This window comes from Rhinopithecus roxellana, chromosome 3 (assembly GCF_007565055.1).
Source record: "Rhinopithecus roxellana isolate Shanxi Qingling chromosome 3, ASM756505v1, whole genome shotgun sequence".
NCBI lineage: Eukaryota > Metazoa > Chordata > Mammalia > Primates > Cercopithecidae > Rhinopithecus > Rhinopithecus roxellana.
Genome location: NC_044551.1, coordinates 175,723,770 through 175,741,285, shown reverse-complemented (window position 1 = coordinate 175,741,285; position 17,516 = coordinate 175,723,770). Strand labels below are relative to the sequence as shown.

The 17,516-nt window shown below is 43.6% G+C and overlaps 1 protein-coding gene across 2 annotated transcripts in view; it reads left to right on the top strand.

Moving 5' to 3' along the window:
- DOCK2 (dedicator of cytokinesis 2) overlaps positions 1-17,516 on the top strand; it is a 447,672-nt gene that overhangs the window by 42,693 nt on the left and 387,463 nt on the right. For both annotated transcript variants that reach the window (XM_030926872.1, XM_030926873.1), the window contains exons 7-10: positions 1,393-1,528; positions 3,853-4,007; positions 9,239-9,320; positions 15,939-16,074. In XM_030926872.1, the coding sequence (XP_030782732.1) occupies positions 1,393-1,528; positions 3,853-4,007; positions 9,239-9,320; positions 15,939-16,074 (509 nt within the window). The remainder of the gene's footprint in view (positions 1-1,392; positions 1,529-3,852; positions 4,008-9,238; positions 9,321-15,938; positions 16,075-17,516) is intronic.

The following is a 17,516-nucleotide window of genomic DNA, read 5'->3' as shown; positions in this document are numbered from 1 at the left end:
GCTGTTAGTGTCACTGATGCTGGTCAGGATGACAGGTGTGATTGAAACAAATCAATACCAAACAGGGAAAAGCTTGTGGCCTGGAAGTCAAATAGCTGAAAGCAAGCTGTGGGTAACAGTCAATATGTCTGAGATTGTTTTCCCCCAACTGCTATTTTCAAATTTTTATTGAATAATATATAAATACCTCCTCTGTGTATAAATTTTAAAAGAGGCTAGGTACGGTAGTAGCTGGGCATGGTGGCATGTGCCTGTAGTCCCAGCTGCTCAGGAGGCTGAGGTGGGAGGATTGCTTGAGCCCAAGAGTTAGAGGCTGTGGGAAGCTGTGATCACGCCACTGTACCCCAGCCTGGAAGACAGAGCAAGACCCTGACTCATTAAAAAAAAAATTAAATAAATTGAGACAAGGCACATGTAACCTTTGACCCCTTTACTCCTCCAGCCCTAGGGCCCTACCTGTCCCCACGGATAACTTGTGTTGATAGTTTGGTCCTTTTTTTAATTCAGAGCTTTCTCTCATACATAAGCTTACTTTTATACATGCACCCAGATAATATATCTGGCCTAGTTTTTGTTTGTTTTATTATTTATTTATTTATAAAGATAAATATTGTATGCACACTATATGCATCTTTCCATGCTTGATTTTTGCACTGAAATATATTATGGTAAAATGGTAAAAAATATGGTAAAACTATATAATATTTTAAAAGCTCTGCTATATAGTATTACATTATAGATAGGTCACTGTTGATTTAGCCATTTCTCTTTTAGACTTTTTTTTTTTTTGGTGAGATGGAGTCTCACTCTGTCACTCAGGCTGGAGTGCAGGGTGCAATCTTGGCTCACTGCAACTTCCGCCTCCCGGGTTCAAGCAATTCTTCTGTCTCAGCCTCCTGAGTAGCTAGGACTACAGGAGCTCACCATGATGTCCAGCTAATTTTTGTATTTTTAGTAGAGATGGGGTTTCACTATCTTGGCCAGGCTGGTCTTGAACTTCTGACCTCAGGTGATCCACCCGCCTCGGCCTCCCAAAATGTTGGGATTACAGGCATGAGTCACCATGCCCAACCGACATTTGGTTTTTTTTTAGTACTTGCTGATGTGATCAAGGCTGCAACACATCCTAGTTCAAGTGTTGGGTGTTTCAGTTTAATACCGTGGAAAATACACCTTTTAAAAAAATTGAATGCACACTACTACAGTACCTTCCAAAGGGGGTCTACTGTACCAATATGCACTCACTAGCAGTGTCCCAGGCTATCCGTGTAGAGCTCTTCTTTGTGACTGTATGATCCCCAGAAATCAGTCGAACTTTCTGGTAAAAAGCTTCTCACCAGTGACCTAAAGTTCTCCCCTGATTTATCTTCACCTCCAGTTTTTGCTTTACAGAATCCTTGAGCTCGATTTGATTGTCAGAGATGAAGATGGAAATATCTTGGACCCCGATAATACCAGCGTCATCAGCTTGTTCCATGCACATGAGGAAGCAACTGGTAAAATCACAGAGCGTATCAAAGAAGAAATGGTGAGCTTTACTAAATAGGCTTTGGCCAAGTGATCCAATCATTGAGCACATCATAAACTTAAAACAATGGGCTAATTAACCAGACTGTGTATTATTCAAGGGGATCTGTCTATGGCCTGAGATGATCAGCAGCCACATGTGTTTAACTGTGGTTTTGTACCCACATCTGTAATTCATTCAACATCCATCTCACAGGTAGTTAAATGCCAGGCAAGTTTCTTGATCTCTTGGCACTTGTAGCTTCCAGAAGGGAGAAGAGAAGAAAGGCGATAAAAAATTAAATAAATAAGTGAAAATATTAATTCCAGATGAGTTTATAAAAGGCAATGAACCAGGGTTATGTGAATCAAAGTGACTCAGGAGCTATGTTAAAAGGCACGGCCACAAAAGGCCTCTCTCAAGAGTGACATTTGAGCTGACACCTGATCATGTGAAGGCACCAGGCCTGGGACGATCTGGGACAGAGTGTTCCAGGCAGAGGGCACAGCAGGTGCAAAGGCCCTGAGGTAGGACTGCATTCTGACTATTGAAGGAGTAGGAAAGCCAAACAAGGATGAGGTGTGGTGAACAGTGGGGGAGTTCAGGCAATGATTTGCAGAGGCAGGTAGGTGGAGCCAGATCTCAAAGGGCCTGAGGGGTTTTGGAAAAGAGTTACGATGTTATTCCCACTGATGGGAAATCAGTGAAAGATTTCAAGGAAAGGTTAATAGTCTGATTTTTATTAAAAAACTTATTTTAGCTGCTCTGTATTATTTGAAAGCAATTGTGTTTTCAGATTTATTAAGATATAATTTTCATACAGTACATTTCACTCATTTTAAAGTATACTTTAATGAATTGTAATAATGTATTGTGTTGGATAAATGTCATGACAATCAAGATAAAGAACAGTTCCATCATCCTAAAAGTTTCTTTGTGCTCCGTCTCCAGCCCCAAACCCTGTGCAACCTATAATTTCCTGTCACTGTAGATTTGCCTTTTCTAGAGTTTCATATAAATGGAATCCATGCAGTATTAATTTTCTGTGTTTGACTTTTACTCAGCATGATGTTTTTGAGGTTTATGTTGTTGTGCGTATTAACATTTTGGTCCTTTTATTACTGAGTCAGTATACCACTGACCAGTTACCGATGGTATATAGCATTGACCAGTTATTGGGCATTTGGGTAAGTTTTCAGTTCAGAGCTATTATACTAATGCAACCATGAACATTTGGAAACAAATCCTTATTTGGACATGTTTTGATTCCTTTTGGGCAATACTTAGCAGTGGGATTGCTGGATCATATGATAAGTGTATATATAACTTTTTAAGGTATTGCCATGCTATTTCTTGAAATGGCTGTACAATTTTTTTTTTTTTTTTTTTTTTCTGAGACAGGGTCTCACTCTGTCACCCAGGCTGGAGTATAGTGGTGTGATCACAGCTCACTGCAGCCTTGACCCCCTGGGCTCAGGTGATTGTTCCACCTCAGGTTCCCAAGTAGCTGGGATCACAGGTGCATACCAACATGCCTGGCTAACCTTTTTTATTTTCTGTAGAGATGGGCTTTCACTATGTTGCCCAGGCTGATCTTGAACTCCTGGACTCAAATGATTGGCCCATCTCAGCCTTCCAAAGTACTGAGATTACAAGTGTGAGCCACCACGCCAGCCCAATTTTGCATTTCTACCAGCAATATATGAGAGCTTTAGTTGCTCTACATCCTTGTCAACACTTGATATTATCAGACTTTTAAACTTAGGCATACTAGTGGTTGTGTAGTGGTATCTCATTGTAGTTTTAATTTTCATTTTTCTGATGTGCAGTGATGTTGAGTATCTCTTCATGTGCTTCCTGTCATTTCCACTTGTATCTTCTCTTGGGAAGTGTCTGGTCAGACATTTTACCCATTTGAATTGGGTTATTTTCCTCAAAATTAGTTGTAAGAGTTATTTGTATATTCTAGATACAAATTCTTTGTCAGATATGTTTTGAAAGTTTCTCCAAATCTGCACCTAGCTGTTGCATCCTTCAAAGAGCAAAAGTTTATAGTTTTGATAAAATCCATTTAAGCAATATTTTTCTTTTATAGTTTTTGCTTTTTATGACACTAATTTTATGAGGAAGTCTGGGTCAGTGGCAACATTTCCCAAGATAGAAAAATACAGGCCAAGAGAGTCAAAGTGAATTGATTCAGGTTGCAGAAACGTTTGATGGCAGAGCTGGGTGGAATGTGCAAAACTTCAGGCTTGAACCCAATGTCCTTGACTATCTTTGTGTTGCTCTGAGTGGTGCTAGGCTAATTTTCTCCATCTTCTTTCCTTCTTCCTTCTGCCTTTCAGTCAAAAGACCAGCCAGATTATGGAATGTATTCCCGGATCTCCTCATCCCCCACCCATAGCCTCTATGTGTTTGTGAGAAACTTTGTGTGCAGAATTGGGGAAGATGCTGAGCTCTTCATGTCTCTCTATGACCCCAACAAGCAAACGGTCATAAGGTAGGTGTGTCCAGCGTTGTCCTACTTCTCTGACTATGGGAAGCAGTGCACAGAGCATCTTTTCTTTCCATCCTCACTTATGGAGCAATTTATACCTGGAAAAGAGATTGCACCTGAGTGAAAATGTGGAAATAACTTCTTTGGAGGGTGTAGGAGTTGAGTGGAAGTGTTATTTACCACCAGTTTTTTCCCACAGTGGAGTTTATGGTTGTAGGGTTTTGTAAAATAGATTTTGATTACCAGAAAACAGCCAGAAATAACAAGATTCAGACAAGTAGCATTGGCTAGAATAAAAATATCTACTTCTTTTTTGTTTTGAGACAGGGTCTCACTCTGCTGCCAAGGCTGGAGTGCATGGGTGCGATCACAGCTCACTGTAGCCTTGAACTCCTAGGCTCAAACGATTCCCCCACCTCAGCCTCCTGAGTATCTGGGACTATAGGCATGCGCCACCATACCTGGCTAATTTTTAATTTTTTGTAGAGACAGGGTCTTGCTGTATTATCCCGTCTGGTGTTGAACTCTTGGCTTCGAGTGATCCTCCCACCTTGGCTTCCCAAAGTGCTGGGATTATAGGTGTGAGCCACTGCTCCCTGCCAGTATCTACTTTCAGAATAGGAGTTAAGAAATGAATGCTCCAAATACTCTGTAGCAGCAATAGGCTAAGGGTATAGGCTCTGAGATCCGTCCGGGTTCACATCTTGGCCCCAGCCTTTACTCTTTTTTAACGTGGGGCAGGTTGTTAATGTTTCTTAAGCCTGAGTTTCCCGTCTGCACAATGTGAGTGCTGACCTCACAGGGTCATTTCCTTCAGGCTTTAATGAGAAAGAGTTGGGATGCACAAGGCCTGGCACATGGTGCCTGTACTGCAAGGGGCAGTGGCTGTTATCATTACTACTTTAATAAGTTGTTCTTGGCAATGGAGGAAGTGAGGGAACTTCTGGGTGCCTTGGCTCAAGGAAGGGAAAATACTTCTGGGAATCTCCAGGGAAGAGACTTTGCTGCTCCTCCAGCTCCCACTGCCAGACTCCTAGCCTCTGCTCAGACCATCCTTCCTCCCAAGCAACCACTGCCTGTCCCCTCCATTAGGGTTTTAGACCAAGACATGGTCTCATATGTGAGGCCACTGACTGTGACTACAGGCTTGCGCCACCACGCCTGGCTAATTTTTAATTTTTTTGTAGAGACACACATTAGAAAGGAGCTAGAACATGATCTCTCTGCTTTTGTCTTCCTGGCTTGTTGATGTCTTCCTGGCTTGTTGCTATGATGATGAAGCGAACGAATACACCATGCCTGGTGAATAGTGGTGCTTTAGTAAGCAGCAGCCTCTTGGAGACATGCATAAAACTGGAGGGGCTGTCCATCTCAGAAGAATGTGCTGGGGTCTGTACATTGTCCTATCTAATCCTCACGGTTCTGTGTCATTAGGATGAGAAAATGAAGCTCAGGGAAGTCAAGCAACTTGCCCAAAGTCACAAATATTTGTAAAGAGCAGAGCTGGGATTTATACACAGGCCCATCTGACTCCAAAGGCAAGCTATTTCCCACTTAAGTCTGTCACCAAGGAATGAGTTGTGTCAAGTGTTCTAAATCGTTTTCACCAGGGTTTCAGTATCATTATGGTGGAAAGGTATTTATTATGCACCAAAGTCCCTAACCTTAAAGAGTCAGCCCAATTCACCTGGCTTAGCCTTAGTGGACACTGAGAATGAGTGTCCCTGGTCCCTTAGGCCCACCTTGAATTGGTTTGGGTGTCAGAGGCAGAAGTCCCTTGCTGTTTCCTTTCAGTTACTCCCAAGGTTCCTGAAAGGCTCACTGACTGCAGTTTCAGGAGCCTTGGAAGCAACTGAGAGGGAATAGTATGGGGCCTATGACACACAACAGATCTGAAAGTGCTCACAAGCATATCCTAAAAGTGCTTACTGCCTGCCACATTGATGAGGGAGTGTGGTCGGCTGGCCCCATCTCAGTGATGGATGGCTGAACCATCTCTGTGGAGGGAGGCCATGAATCAGCAAGGTGGCAGCTGTGCTCCCTGCCGTGCTACCTGGCATGCCATGCTCAATGGGGTGTGCCTGAGTGACATCTCTGAGAGTGCTGGAGACGAGAGCCAGGCCTGGGAGAGTGGGGATAAGCAGAGGGAGGAGGACAAAGCGGGCAGAAACCAGCAATCGCATAAAGAGGAGAAAGCAAAGGAAGAAGAGAAGAGGCACAATGCAGAAAGTGGGGAGGGGAATCTGGGAACACTCCCAACGTCAGTCTCACTCTGAAGAGCTGCTCTTCCCCTAAGCAAGAAATCTGGGCTCCTGCCTGCTCTGGCCAGGGTTGACATACAGTGAACAACAGGCAGGTTAAGACATCTTCAGTGTGGCCCAGATGTGGACTGGGGAGAATATAGCTGGGATCGATGTTTCAGTGTTGGACTGAATCATGGTCAGATCCCCAGTAGATCCCTGAAGGCATCCTGTTTGGGAAATTTAATGTAAGTTTTTATAGGACAAAAGAGAAGCAGTTCAGGTATCAGTCTAGTAGTAAGTCTTATGCCCAAAAATTATGTAATGAGGAGTTGGAATAGTACTCCTCGTTCCTCTGAGTAGGGTGTCATTTGGAGGAGGTCTTACCTGTCTTGGTGCTGTAGCCTTCAAATTCTACCACCTAGATCTTCCTGGGTGAGGATGGATGGGGCCAGCTCAGCCCTCCAAATTACTTTCCTTATTTATGATTGTGCCTCTCCTGGAAGAAAATTGCTGATGCTTGCTGTTTAGATGTAGCAAGCTGGGTCACTGAGGGTCTTGCCTACATATGATGGAAGTTACTGGAATGTGTCTAAGCATTTCACTAACAACAGTACAGAAATTACCAACGAGAAAGAATTAAAAATAAAAAAAATTTTGGATGGAGCATTCCTGGTTAGTTTACTGCAAACTCCACTACAATTTTTAGATCTTACTGAAAAAAACACAAAAGATGAAAAGATCCACTTAACTTGATTGAGTTTTAAGCATTGGTTAATCTGGGACTATGTTCACTTTTGCTATTGGCCCCACTGCTTGCTTGAACTCTGCTCAGTTTGCTCTCATTAACCTTTTAGGGGTGACTGGAGAGAGAGGAATGAGACATTAGAGATAAAAAAAAAAAGCTCTAAAAGGAAGTCATGTCCCTTTAATTTTGCTGAATTCTTTTATGCCTTCTTAGGCTAACTTGAATTTTAAATTTTTAAAAAATCTTGTTTCTATTTCAAAATAATGGGCACTTATTTAGCACCGACTCTATGCTCCTAGATGGCATGGAAAATCTGATGACTCAACTCAGCAAACTATATCAAGCTTCTTCTAACTTAAATAAGTGCTAGACTTCTCTGTCTTCCTGGAGTGATGGGACTGACCAGCATGATGGCTGCTAGGAGATGTGAGATGGTAAAGGATCGTATGTTAGAACCATGTAGCTGCTCCTCATAAAACCCTTCAATGGGTTTCCATTACTCTCAGCATCAAGACAAAATCCTTGAATGACCTACAAAGCCTATGTGATCTAGCATCTCCCTCTAATTTTTCTCTTGTAACTTTCCCTTGAATCTGTTTGTTTTTATTTATTTTTTTGAGATGGGGTCTCCCTTTTTACCCAGGCTGGAGTGCAGTGGCACAACCTCTGCTCACTGCAACCTCCACCTTCCAGGTTCAAGTGATTCTCCTGCCTCAGCCACCCTAGTAGCTGGGACTACAGGTGTGTGCCGCCACGCCTGGCTACTTTTTAAATATTTTTAGTAGGGATGGGGTTTCACCATGTTGCCCAGGCTGGTCTCGAACTCCTAACCTCAGATGATCTGCCCACCTCGGCCTCGCAAAGTGCTGGGATTACAGGCATGAGTCACTGCGCCCAGCTCCCTTGAATCTGTTTCTTAGATGCATCCAGCTCCTTCCTGACTCATAGCCTTTACTCATGTTGACTTTGCCTGAAACATTTCCCTTTCCTACCTTCTTTTCCTGACCAACTTTATTTCATGTCATTTCCTCAGCAAAGACTTCCTTGACCACCCACTAGGTCAGGTCCATTTGATATACATTAATACAACATCCTGAACTTTTCCTTTATACAGGCTGACTATTCCTTATTTAAAATGCTTGGGACCAGAAGTGTTTTGGATTTCAGATTTTCTCTTGGATTTTGGAATATTTGCATTATATATACCTACCAGTAGAGCATTGCTAATCCAAAAATCTGAAATCTAAAATGTTCTGATGAACATTTCCTTTGAGCATCATGTTGACACTTAAAAATTTTCAGGTTTGGGAGCATTTCATATTTTGGATTTTTAGATTAAGGGTTCTTAGCTTGTAGCACAATTTTATATAAATAGTGTCACAATGGCATTTAAACAGTTATTTAATTGTATCTTAGATAATGGCTGAGACCCTATATGATCCATCACAGTATGACATTCCACTCAAGGAAACAGCTCTACATTCAAAGGGTAACTTAAAGTAATTCAGATCTTGACTCAGTCTTGAATGGGGAATGGGCCGGAAAGGGTAAATATATTCTTAATGTCCAATAAAATATGCTAAGGTCCTTTCCCCTCTCATCTCTGCCATTCTCAGTAACCTCTATCAGTATGCAGATGCTCTTCAAAAATATTAGACGGCTGTGCCAGAGTTTGCTTAGCAGATGGGAGAGGGACAGAAGTGGCAAATACACATATGTTAATAGTTCTTTGGCCGGGCGCAGTGGCTCAAGCCTGTAATCCCAGCACTTTGGGAGGCCGAGACGGGTGGATCACGAGGTCAGGAGATCGAGACCATCCTGGCTAACACGGTGAAACCCCGTCTCTACTAAAAAATACAAAAAACTAGCCGGGCGAGGTGGTGGGCGCCTGTAGTCCCAGCTACTCTGGAGACTGAGGCAGGAGAATGGCGTAAACCCGGGAGGCGGAGCTTGCAGTGAGCTGAGATCCGGCCACTGTACTCCAGCCCTGGGTGATAGAGCGAGACTCCGTCTCAAAAAAAAAAAAAAAAAAAAAAAAAAAATAGTTCTTTGCTCTTGCCCGTCTAATGTCTGTCTCTCAACACAACTGTGATCTCTCGGAGGGAAGGACCATTTCTATCTTAAACACCTGCCTACCCCCAGCAGCCAGTAATGTGTTGGGCACATAGTAGATGCTTGGTGAATGTTTTTATTAAATGGATGCCAGGTCCCCTGGCAGTAACAGGCTGCCACTCTTCTTCCCACAGTGAGAACTACCTAGTGCGATGGGGCAGCCGGGGCTTCCCTAAGGAGATTGAGATGCTCAACAACCTGAAGGTGGTCTTCACGGTGAGTGTGCACTCTCTTCTCGTTACCGTGTTCCCCACCCACGAAAATGTAACCTTGGAAATAAGGCTGGTCAGAAGGTCAGGGTGGAGTGGGGCTCTCCTGCAGAGCTGTGTTCTGGGCTTCATGCAGAAATCCGAAGCTGACAAAGGACATTGTGTGCCTTGAGGAAGCTTTTGGGAAGATGGATGTTCACCTCTGTCTCTCCTCATCTCTTCCTATCTGTCTGACTCCTGCACACACAGAGAACATATGCAGAATGCTACATAAACAAGCACCAACTTCTTTGAGCAATAATGCCCAGGTGAACTGGGCACAACGGCAATTTTGATTTTCCAGTTCATTCATGATTAACCTGAGTTCCTTTCTTCGTTCAGGGCTTTCTGAAAAATCTTTCTAAAATATATCAGAAAAAAATAGCACCTTCCTAGAACATTGACTGCCTTGGTAAATTGGACATTCTGAACAATATTAAGTCATAGATGACTAACGATCTGGTGGGTCCTTAGGATCATCCTTCTAAATACCAATACTCACTGGGCAAGACATATACATAGAAATGTTGAAATCAATTGTTATTTGGATGATTTATTTCTGAGAGTGAAGCTGGCTTTTTAGCTCTGAATAGTGGAAATGGGAAAGAAGGAGATAAGTAAAGGTTATAATTTCTGGTACAGACCCATTTCTCGTCCTGTTTCCATAAGGGTGTGTGCTAAGAGTGTGATTTAAGAGAGATGGAGTCTCGCTCTGTGGCCCAGGCTGGAGTGCAGTGGCACTATCTCAGCTCCCCTGGGTTCAAGCAATTCTCCTGCCTCAGCCTCCTGAGTAGCTGGAATTATAGGCGTACACCACTACACTGGGCTCATATTTGTATTTTTAGTAGAGATGAGGTTTCACCATGTTGGTCAGGCTGGTCTCGAACTCCTGACTTCGTGATCTGTCCGCCTTGGCCTCCCAAAGTGCTGGAATTACAGGTGTGAGCCACCGCGCCCAGCAAGTGTGATCTTAAGACACCTAAATATCTTAGCATTGTCTGTAAGCTCCTTTGGGGAGAACACTCTTTATGAGATTTTTTTCACTATATTGCCTGTATCCACAAGGGAAATTACAACGAAGGAGTCAGGGAGGGATTTGGACTTTGACCAAACAGATGAGTTGGATCCAGGAGTGACCGACATGCTAGATTAACCTACCTTGCTCTACAATAATTTTCCAGTTACAGCCCATTAATTGCAACGTCTTATGTTATGTTGTGATTAGACTGAGGTATAGCTGATTAATTTTGTTTGTTATTTTCTTTAAAAATGGGCCAGAGGCATGGAATAGGATCATAGGTCCTAATTGCTTAGGCAAAATTTCCTTGGCATATATAGATGTGCCTCCATCCTTTTTATCTGTTATTAGTTAGAAGGAGGAGCCTATTTATTTTCTTGATAAATAGGAGAGTCCCACAGGCCTTCCTGATTAAACCACAAGACAGATGTTTCATGAGAGGGAGAAGGACGGGGAATCAATCAATGGTTCATTTTGCAGAGAACCAATTCATGATGTAAACATGGGGGAAAGAGCACCAGTAAATTTGTGTCACACAGCATTAGTGAGAATGTAATCCTACCTTCATGGAATTCTGCCTGGGCCACGCCTCAGCTCCTCAGAACAAGTGGAGTTGAGCACCTTGGTTGACAGGCTCGACAGGCGGATGCTTCCCTCTGTTGACATGATCAGAGTCCTGATTTGGGGTTGTATTAGTTCACTCTTGCATGGCTATAAAGAAATCCCTGAAACTGGGTAATTTGTAAAGAAAAGAGGTTTAATTGGCTCATGGTTCTGCAAACTGTACGAGAAGCATGATGTTGGCATCAGCTCGACTTCTGGGGGTGCCTCAGGAAACTTGCCATCATGGCAGAAGGCAAAGGGAAAGCAGCCTTGTCCTGTGTGGCCAGAGCAGGAAAAAGAGAGACAGGGAGCGGTGCTACTCACTTTTAAACAACCAGGTCTTAGGAGAACTCGCTATCATGATAGCACCTTTGGTGCTATCATCAATTCTCATGGTGTTAAACCATAAGAAAGCACCCCCATGATCCAGTCACCTCCCATCAGGCCCCACCTCCAGCCTGGGGATTACATTTTAACATGAGATTTGGGTGGGGACAGTGATCCAGACCATATCAGGGGCAAGGAAGGTGATGGTGCTCTCACTTCTTGTATCGATCCAAGAGTTAGCCGATGAGTGCCTACTATGCATGTGCTCTGTGCAAAGCACTGGCGATACAGCAGCGAGTGCTTTCATGGTGCAGTGGGGTTAAATTCAGATAATAAAATGCATGCGCAGATAAACAAGAGCAATGTCAGAAAGCAATCCAAGCAACACAGGATAATTAAAACAGGGTGATGTGATGGTATGTGACTGGAAGTTACTTTCAACTGGGTGGTGAGGTGACATTTAAATTAGAGATGAGATAAGACTTGGCAAGCATGTGTCTTGCTGGCCTTATTTCCTCCCTCTCTGGATGTTAGTTCTTCCTGGTCTCCTATGTTGGGGGAAGGCTTCCAGCTCTTTGAGCCTCTCTGAGCCTGGCATGTAGGTCCAGTTGACTGTTGACTTTCCCTCTGTTTTGTTTTATTTATTTATTTATTTATTTATTTATTTATTTATTTATTTATTTATATTTATTTTTTTGAGATGGAGTCTTGCTCTGTCGCCAGGCTGGAGTGCAGTGGTGTAATCTCGGCTCACTCACTGCAACCTCCACCTCCTGGGTTCAAGCAATCCCCCTGCCTCAGCCTCCCGAGTAGCTGGGACTACAGGCGTATGCCACCACGCCCGGCTAATTTTTTTGTATTTTAGTATAGACAGGGTTTCACCATGTTGGCCAGGATGGTCTCAATCTCCTGACCTCATGATCCACCCACCTCTGCCTCCCAAAGTGCTGGGATTACAGGTGTGAGCCACTGCTCCTGGCCCTTTCCCTCTGTTTTGTCAGGGTTTACCCCACAAGGCTGTGTAAGAGGAAAGCAGCATATACTATGAGTTTCCCTAAGATTTAACCCAGTTTTGGGGTGGCTGCTAATACACAGGAAACAAGAGTGAACAATAAAAGAAGAACTAATGAGTTCCTAAATCAGGTGTCACTTGTTATGTTCCATTGTCCTGCTTCCCCAATACTTTCGAGCTTTATAAGGCCAAAGCAGAAATGACTGGGAGACACCATAGTTTGGAGCAAAATTCTGTATAAGGATTGCCAGTTGACACACCCTCCAGAGAATATAATGTGAATATAGCATTTGGCTGTTTTTTACACTTTAAGATTCTTTAGTGTGGAGGTGTGTGTGTGGCGGGGGGCGGTGGTGGGGGCGCTGTCCGATGAGGCAGCTCTAAGAGGTCTGATATCTTCCTTTGAGCAAGTAAAAAATTTTTAAGAGAGGAGGGTGGAATGGGGGCTTACCTAGGAATCTTCTAGGTTTATGTAGTATATTAGTTTGCTAGGCCTGCCATAACTATCACAGATTGGTTCATATAAGCAAAAGAAATGTATTTTCTCACAATTCTGGAATTTAGAAGTCTGAGATTAAGGTGTTGGGAGGGTTGGTTTCTTCCTAGGCCTCTCGTCTTGGTTTGCAGATGCCTGTCTTCTCCCAGAGTATTCACCGTGGTCTTCTCTCTGTGCGCTGATATCTTCTTCTAAGGACAACAGTCATACTGACCAAACAACCTCTTTTTAACTTAATTACTTATTTCAAGTCCCTGTTTCCAAATGCAGTCATATTGTGAGACACTGAAGATTAGGTATTCAATATATGAATTTGGGGTATGTGTGTGGAGGGGGGTGGGGGTGCGCAATTCAGCCCCTTCATGTCTAGGAAGCTTTCAGGTATCAGGGCCTCTGTGGCTCTGAAATACCTCTGAAAGGCACCAATCTAAGTATTTCAAAAATATGAAGAATCCTAATTTGAGGAGAGAAGGTATTAGGGATGGAGGTCATTATGAAGGAAGCAGAATTCAAGTTTTAAGGATGGAAAGGATGTGGATATGTAGAGGAGGAAGAGGCAAGCATTGGAGGGGAGGTGTGGGAGCAGGCTGGTCAGGAAGAAAGATCCAGAGTTGGAAATGAGCATTGTGTGTTTATGGAGCAATAAAGAAATCTTTGTGACAAAAATAACCTACTTATATTCAGAGAGTCATGGGGAATCAGTGGGCTAGGACAGCTGGATATATTATGTCTAGGTCCTTTCATGTCAACTGGGAAAGAGTAGAACTAATAGGGTAGGAAATAGGGAGCTATTAGTGTTGTTGGGGGAAGAGAAATGTTAGAATAGCTGCAATGTCTAAAGATGAATTCATAGGAGATTTCAGGGTGGTTTGGAGGAAGGAGTCAGGCCAGAGACAAGGCTGTTCCAACCATCTGGATGTGAGATAATTGGGATCTCAAATTCAAATGCCTGCAGAACAAGGCAAGGGACGCAGATGATGGGCTGGGGGGTATTTCTTAGCCTGAAAAGCAGATGTCCATTCCTGCACTGGTGGATGGACAGCCCTTGTACCAGTCAGTGCTCTCTGGGGAAACAGAACCCATGGAATATAAGTTTGAGATCCTAAAGGCAGGCTGGCAGGCTGGAAACTCAGGCAGGTTTTCTATACTACAGTCTTGAGGCAGAATTCCTCCTTGTCTGGGAAACCTCAGTTTTTGCTCTTAAGACCTTCAGCTGGTTGGATGAGGCCCACAGACATTATAAAATGTCATCTCCTTTACTTAGTCAGCTGGTTGTAGATATTAATCAGGTCTACAAAATACCTTCATAGCAACATCCAGACTGGTATTTGACCAAACAGCTAGGCACCACAACCTAGACAGGTTGACATATGAAATTTAACCATCACGGTCCCCAAGCAGGAAGGTGTGGACCACACGGGGGCCTTGCCTCGTTCCCAGAGATTTCTCACAGCCCCACTCCTTTCCTCCTGTACCAGCATAGTGAGAGGTTGGGGATGGCAGCTCTGCATTGGTCCTGGATCTGACGTGAGCCGACAGCTTGTTCCCAGTGCATATGCCCACAGGAGAATTAACTCGAAGGAGAATAAACTGTTCCTTTTTGAGACCTGGTCTAGGGTACCCTACTCTGATGCCACAGCATGTCTTGTTGTTTCTTCCTGAGCTGATCCTCACTGGCAGGGGCCCTGGGATCACTGAAGCTTTTAGATTTGAGCAGGCAGTCAGGAGTTTCCTCCTGCATGCCTTTCTGATGGCAAGGAAGCTGTACTGTAGTAGCTATGTTTGTGGTCTTTGGTGTCAGGGACTGGGCTGAAAGCCCAGAGTCTCATGGGCTATGGTCATGACCTTGGGGAAGCCTCTTAGCTTCTCTGTGTCTCAGTTTCCCCATCTGTAAAATGGGGATACAATAATTGTATGTACTTCAGAGATGTGAGATACTGAATCTGATGATGCATGAATCGCTTAGCATAGTGGATGAGACATTAGTGCATTTCACCACTTTTGGCTTTTCTAGACTCATTTGAGCAGGGTCTGGTGGCTCATGTCTGTAATCCCAGCACTTTGAGAGGCTGATGTGGGAGGATTGCTTGAGCCCAGGAGTTTGAAATCAGCCTGGATAACATAGTGAGAGCCCATCTCTAAAAAAAAAAAAATTAGTTGGGCATGGTGGCTCGTGCCTGTAGTCCGAGCTACTCAAGAAGCTGAGGTGGGAGGATTATTTGAACCTGGGAGATTGAGGCTGCAGTGAGCTGTGATCATGCCACTGCCCTCTAGCCTGTGTGACAGGGTGAAGCCCTGTCTTCAAATAAAATAAATAAATAAACAAACAGATAGTTGACTGCAGTTTCCTGACCCCTTGAAGTCAGGTGCGGCCATATGCCTTTCTTTGGCAAATGACATGCAAGCAAAAATGATGTGCACCTCTCTTGGGTAGATGATTTAAGAGCCAGAAGTGATTTGCCACATTCCTTTCCCCTGCCGCAGAGACAATGAGAGCAGCTGTGCTGAGCTAAAGCTGCCAGCCAGGGGCCCAGAGTAAGTAAGTAATCAGAGCCCCCACCCCCCTGCATTGGCCCTGTAGACTGCACTAGAAGTAAACTTCTGCTGTGCTATAAGCTCTGAGATATTGGGGTTGTTAGCACCCCCTCAACCCAACTGATGGCCACACTTTAGGTGTTCAAGAAATGGTAGCTGTTATGATTTTTCTCTCCTCCTTTCACCTTCTCTCTCAGAGGTTCTGAACAATGATGTGACCGATAGCGTCATCCGAGTTGTCTGTAGCAAATGCTACTTTTGGATCCATCACCTTGGCATACGGAGAATCCTGTCTGTACAGCTGATATTCCACCTCTACCCTTCTCTCGTCCTATCATTTTGAGAGGGAAGAATTGGGATTAAACACTAGAGTTCTATCACTCATTTTCCTTTGCAAACTTTACCTTGCTTATCTGTAAAATGGGTGTGAGAGCCTTGTTTTCTGTATTTTCCAGGTCTTATTGTATGATTGGTCCGCCTATAGCAAGTATTATGTACATCCCCCAGAAATGACTATTACTGGGTTTTCTTGTCTACTTTTTTTTTTTTTCCATTCAGCACATGATGGGTAATTTTTTGTTTCTTTCCCCCACAGGATCTTGGAAACAAAGACCTCAACAGGGATAAAATTTACTTGATTTGTCAAATAGTCCGGGTCGGCAAGATGGATCTTAAGGATACTGGTGCAAAGAAGTGCACGCAGGGGCTGAGGAGGCCGTTTGGGGTGGCAGGTAAGGGACACACTGTGCACCATTAATTTTTATTGGAGCGCACATTTTATGTGGCTGAATTGTAATGATGATTTCTTTCCCAGCCTCCTCCTGCTGCCCCGACCCCTGCAAAATTTATGCCAGACAGCCCTTAATAACTACATTTCTGGTGACTAAATCGAAATAATTGGTGACTAAGTCCAGATTTATGATGAGCACAGTGAATCATGGGCTCCTCTTGTCTGGAGCAGAGCATTGGGAGACCGGTGCCGTCTGAGCAGTTGACGCCTTTGCTCCCCAGCTCTGTGAAAAAGGAAAAACAATACAGGCAGGATCTAATTATGAGGAGCAAATCATTTAAAAAATATATCTAGGACAGGAAATGCAGTTACACAGAATGAGTCACCTACCACACATCTAAATTCCAGATGGAAACGGACATTTGGAGAATTGGTGTGACCCGAGGCAGAGCCCTGCATGAGGCTGCGGTACAGGAACATCCGCTCTGCATTCCTCTTAAGCTTTAGCTCTCTTGGGGTTTCTAAAGCTTCGTCATTCTTGCCCCACTTTTATGGTTTTAGTTATGTTTGGCTACCACTTGTACTGTTATTTACCTAATATATTTTCTTTTAATCAACCTACTTTACATAATGTATGTTTTTCGTCAAAGGCAATTTAAATACCTGTGAAAATGGTGATTTGATATGCCAATTTTATTCCTTTTATTAAAATATAAAATTGTAAGAGTATACCATTTATCACCCCTGTGTACCATAGCTAACCTCAGTGTTTCAGGTTTCTCACTTCAAGATGCTCTGACCTGTAATCGCAGACCTGCTTACTCTCCAACTAGTCACCTGGCACTGCTTGCAAAGTGGTGGAGTGGAGGATATTTTACTGGGCTCACTGTTTTTTTTTTTTTAACCTGGGACTGCGGCTAGCTAGCCAGCCAGTGATCTTGGGCAAGCATTTTCCCCAGGGCCTTAGTTTTATTATGTGCAAAATGAAGGACTTGCATCTGATTAATTCATGAAGTCCTCTACTGCTCTAAAATGCTCTGATTCTACCTGTGGGGCATTTCTGACACCACGGTGTTTCTGTTAAGGCAGTCAGGGTCTTCCAACCTTACTGCAAAGTGTGTCTTTGTCCTCAGCTGTAGCCTGCCCTCTCTTTTGGTGTCAGGTGACAGAAATCTGATCTAAACTGGTAGAAGAAAAAAAGGTACTTTACTGGTGTAACTGAAAGGCTTATGAATAGATTGCTTCAGGCATAGCCAGATCCAGGAACTCAAATCAATTTGTCTCTTTCTTGCTCCTGTGTCCTCATGCTGGCTTACTATGAAGAATTTGTCTCTTTCTTGCTCAGCCCCTATGTCCTCATGCTGGCTTACTAAGAAGGTGGCTGTCCAATTAGTTGGCAAATTATCAGCCAGCTGTTCCAAGCTTGCATCCTACCAACTTAGC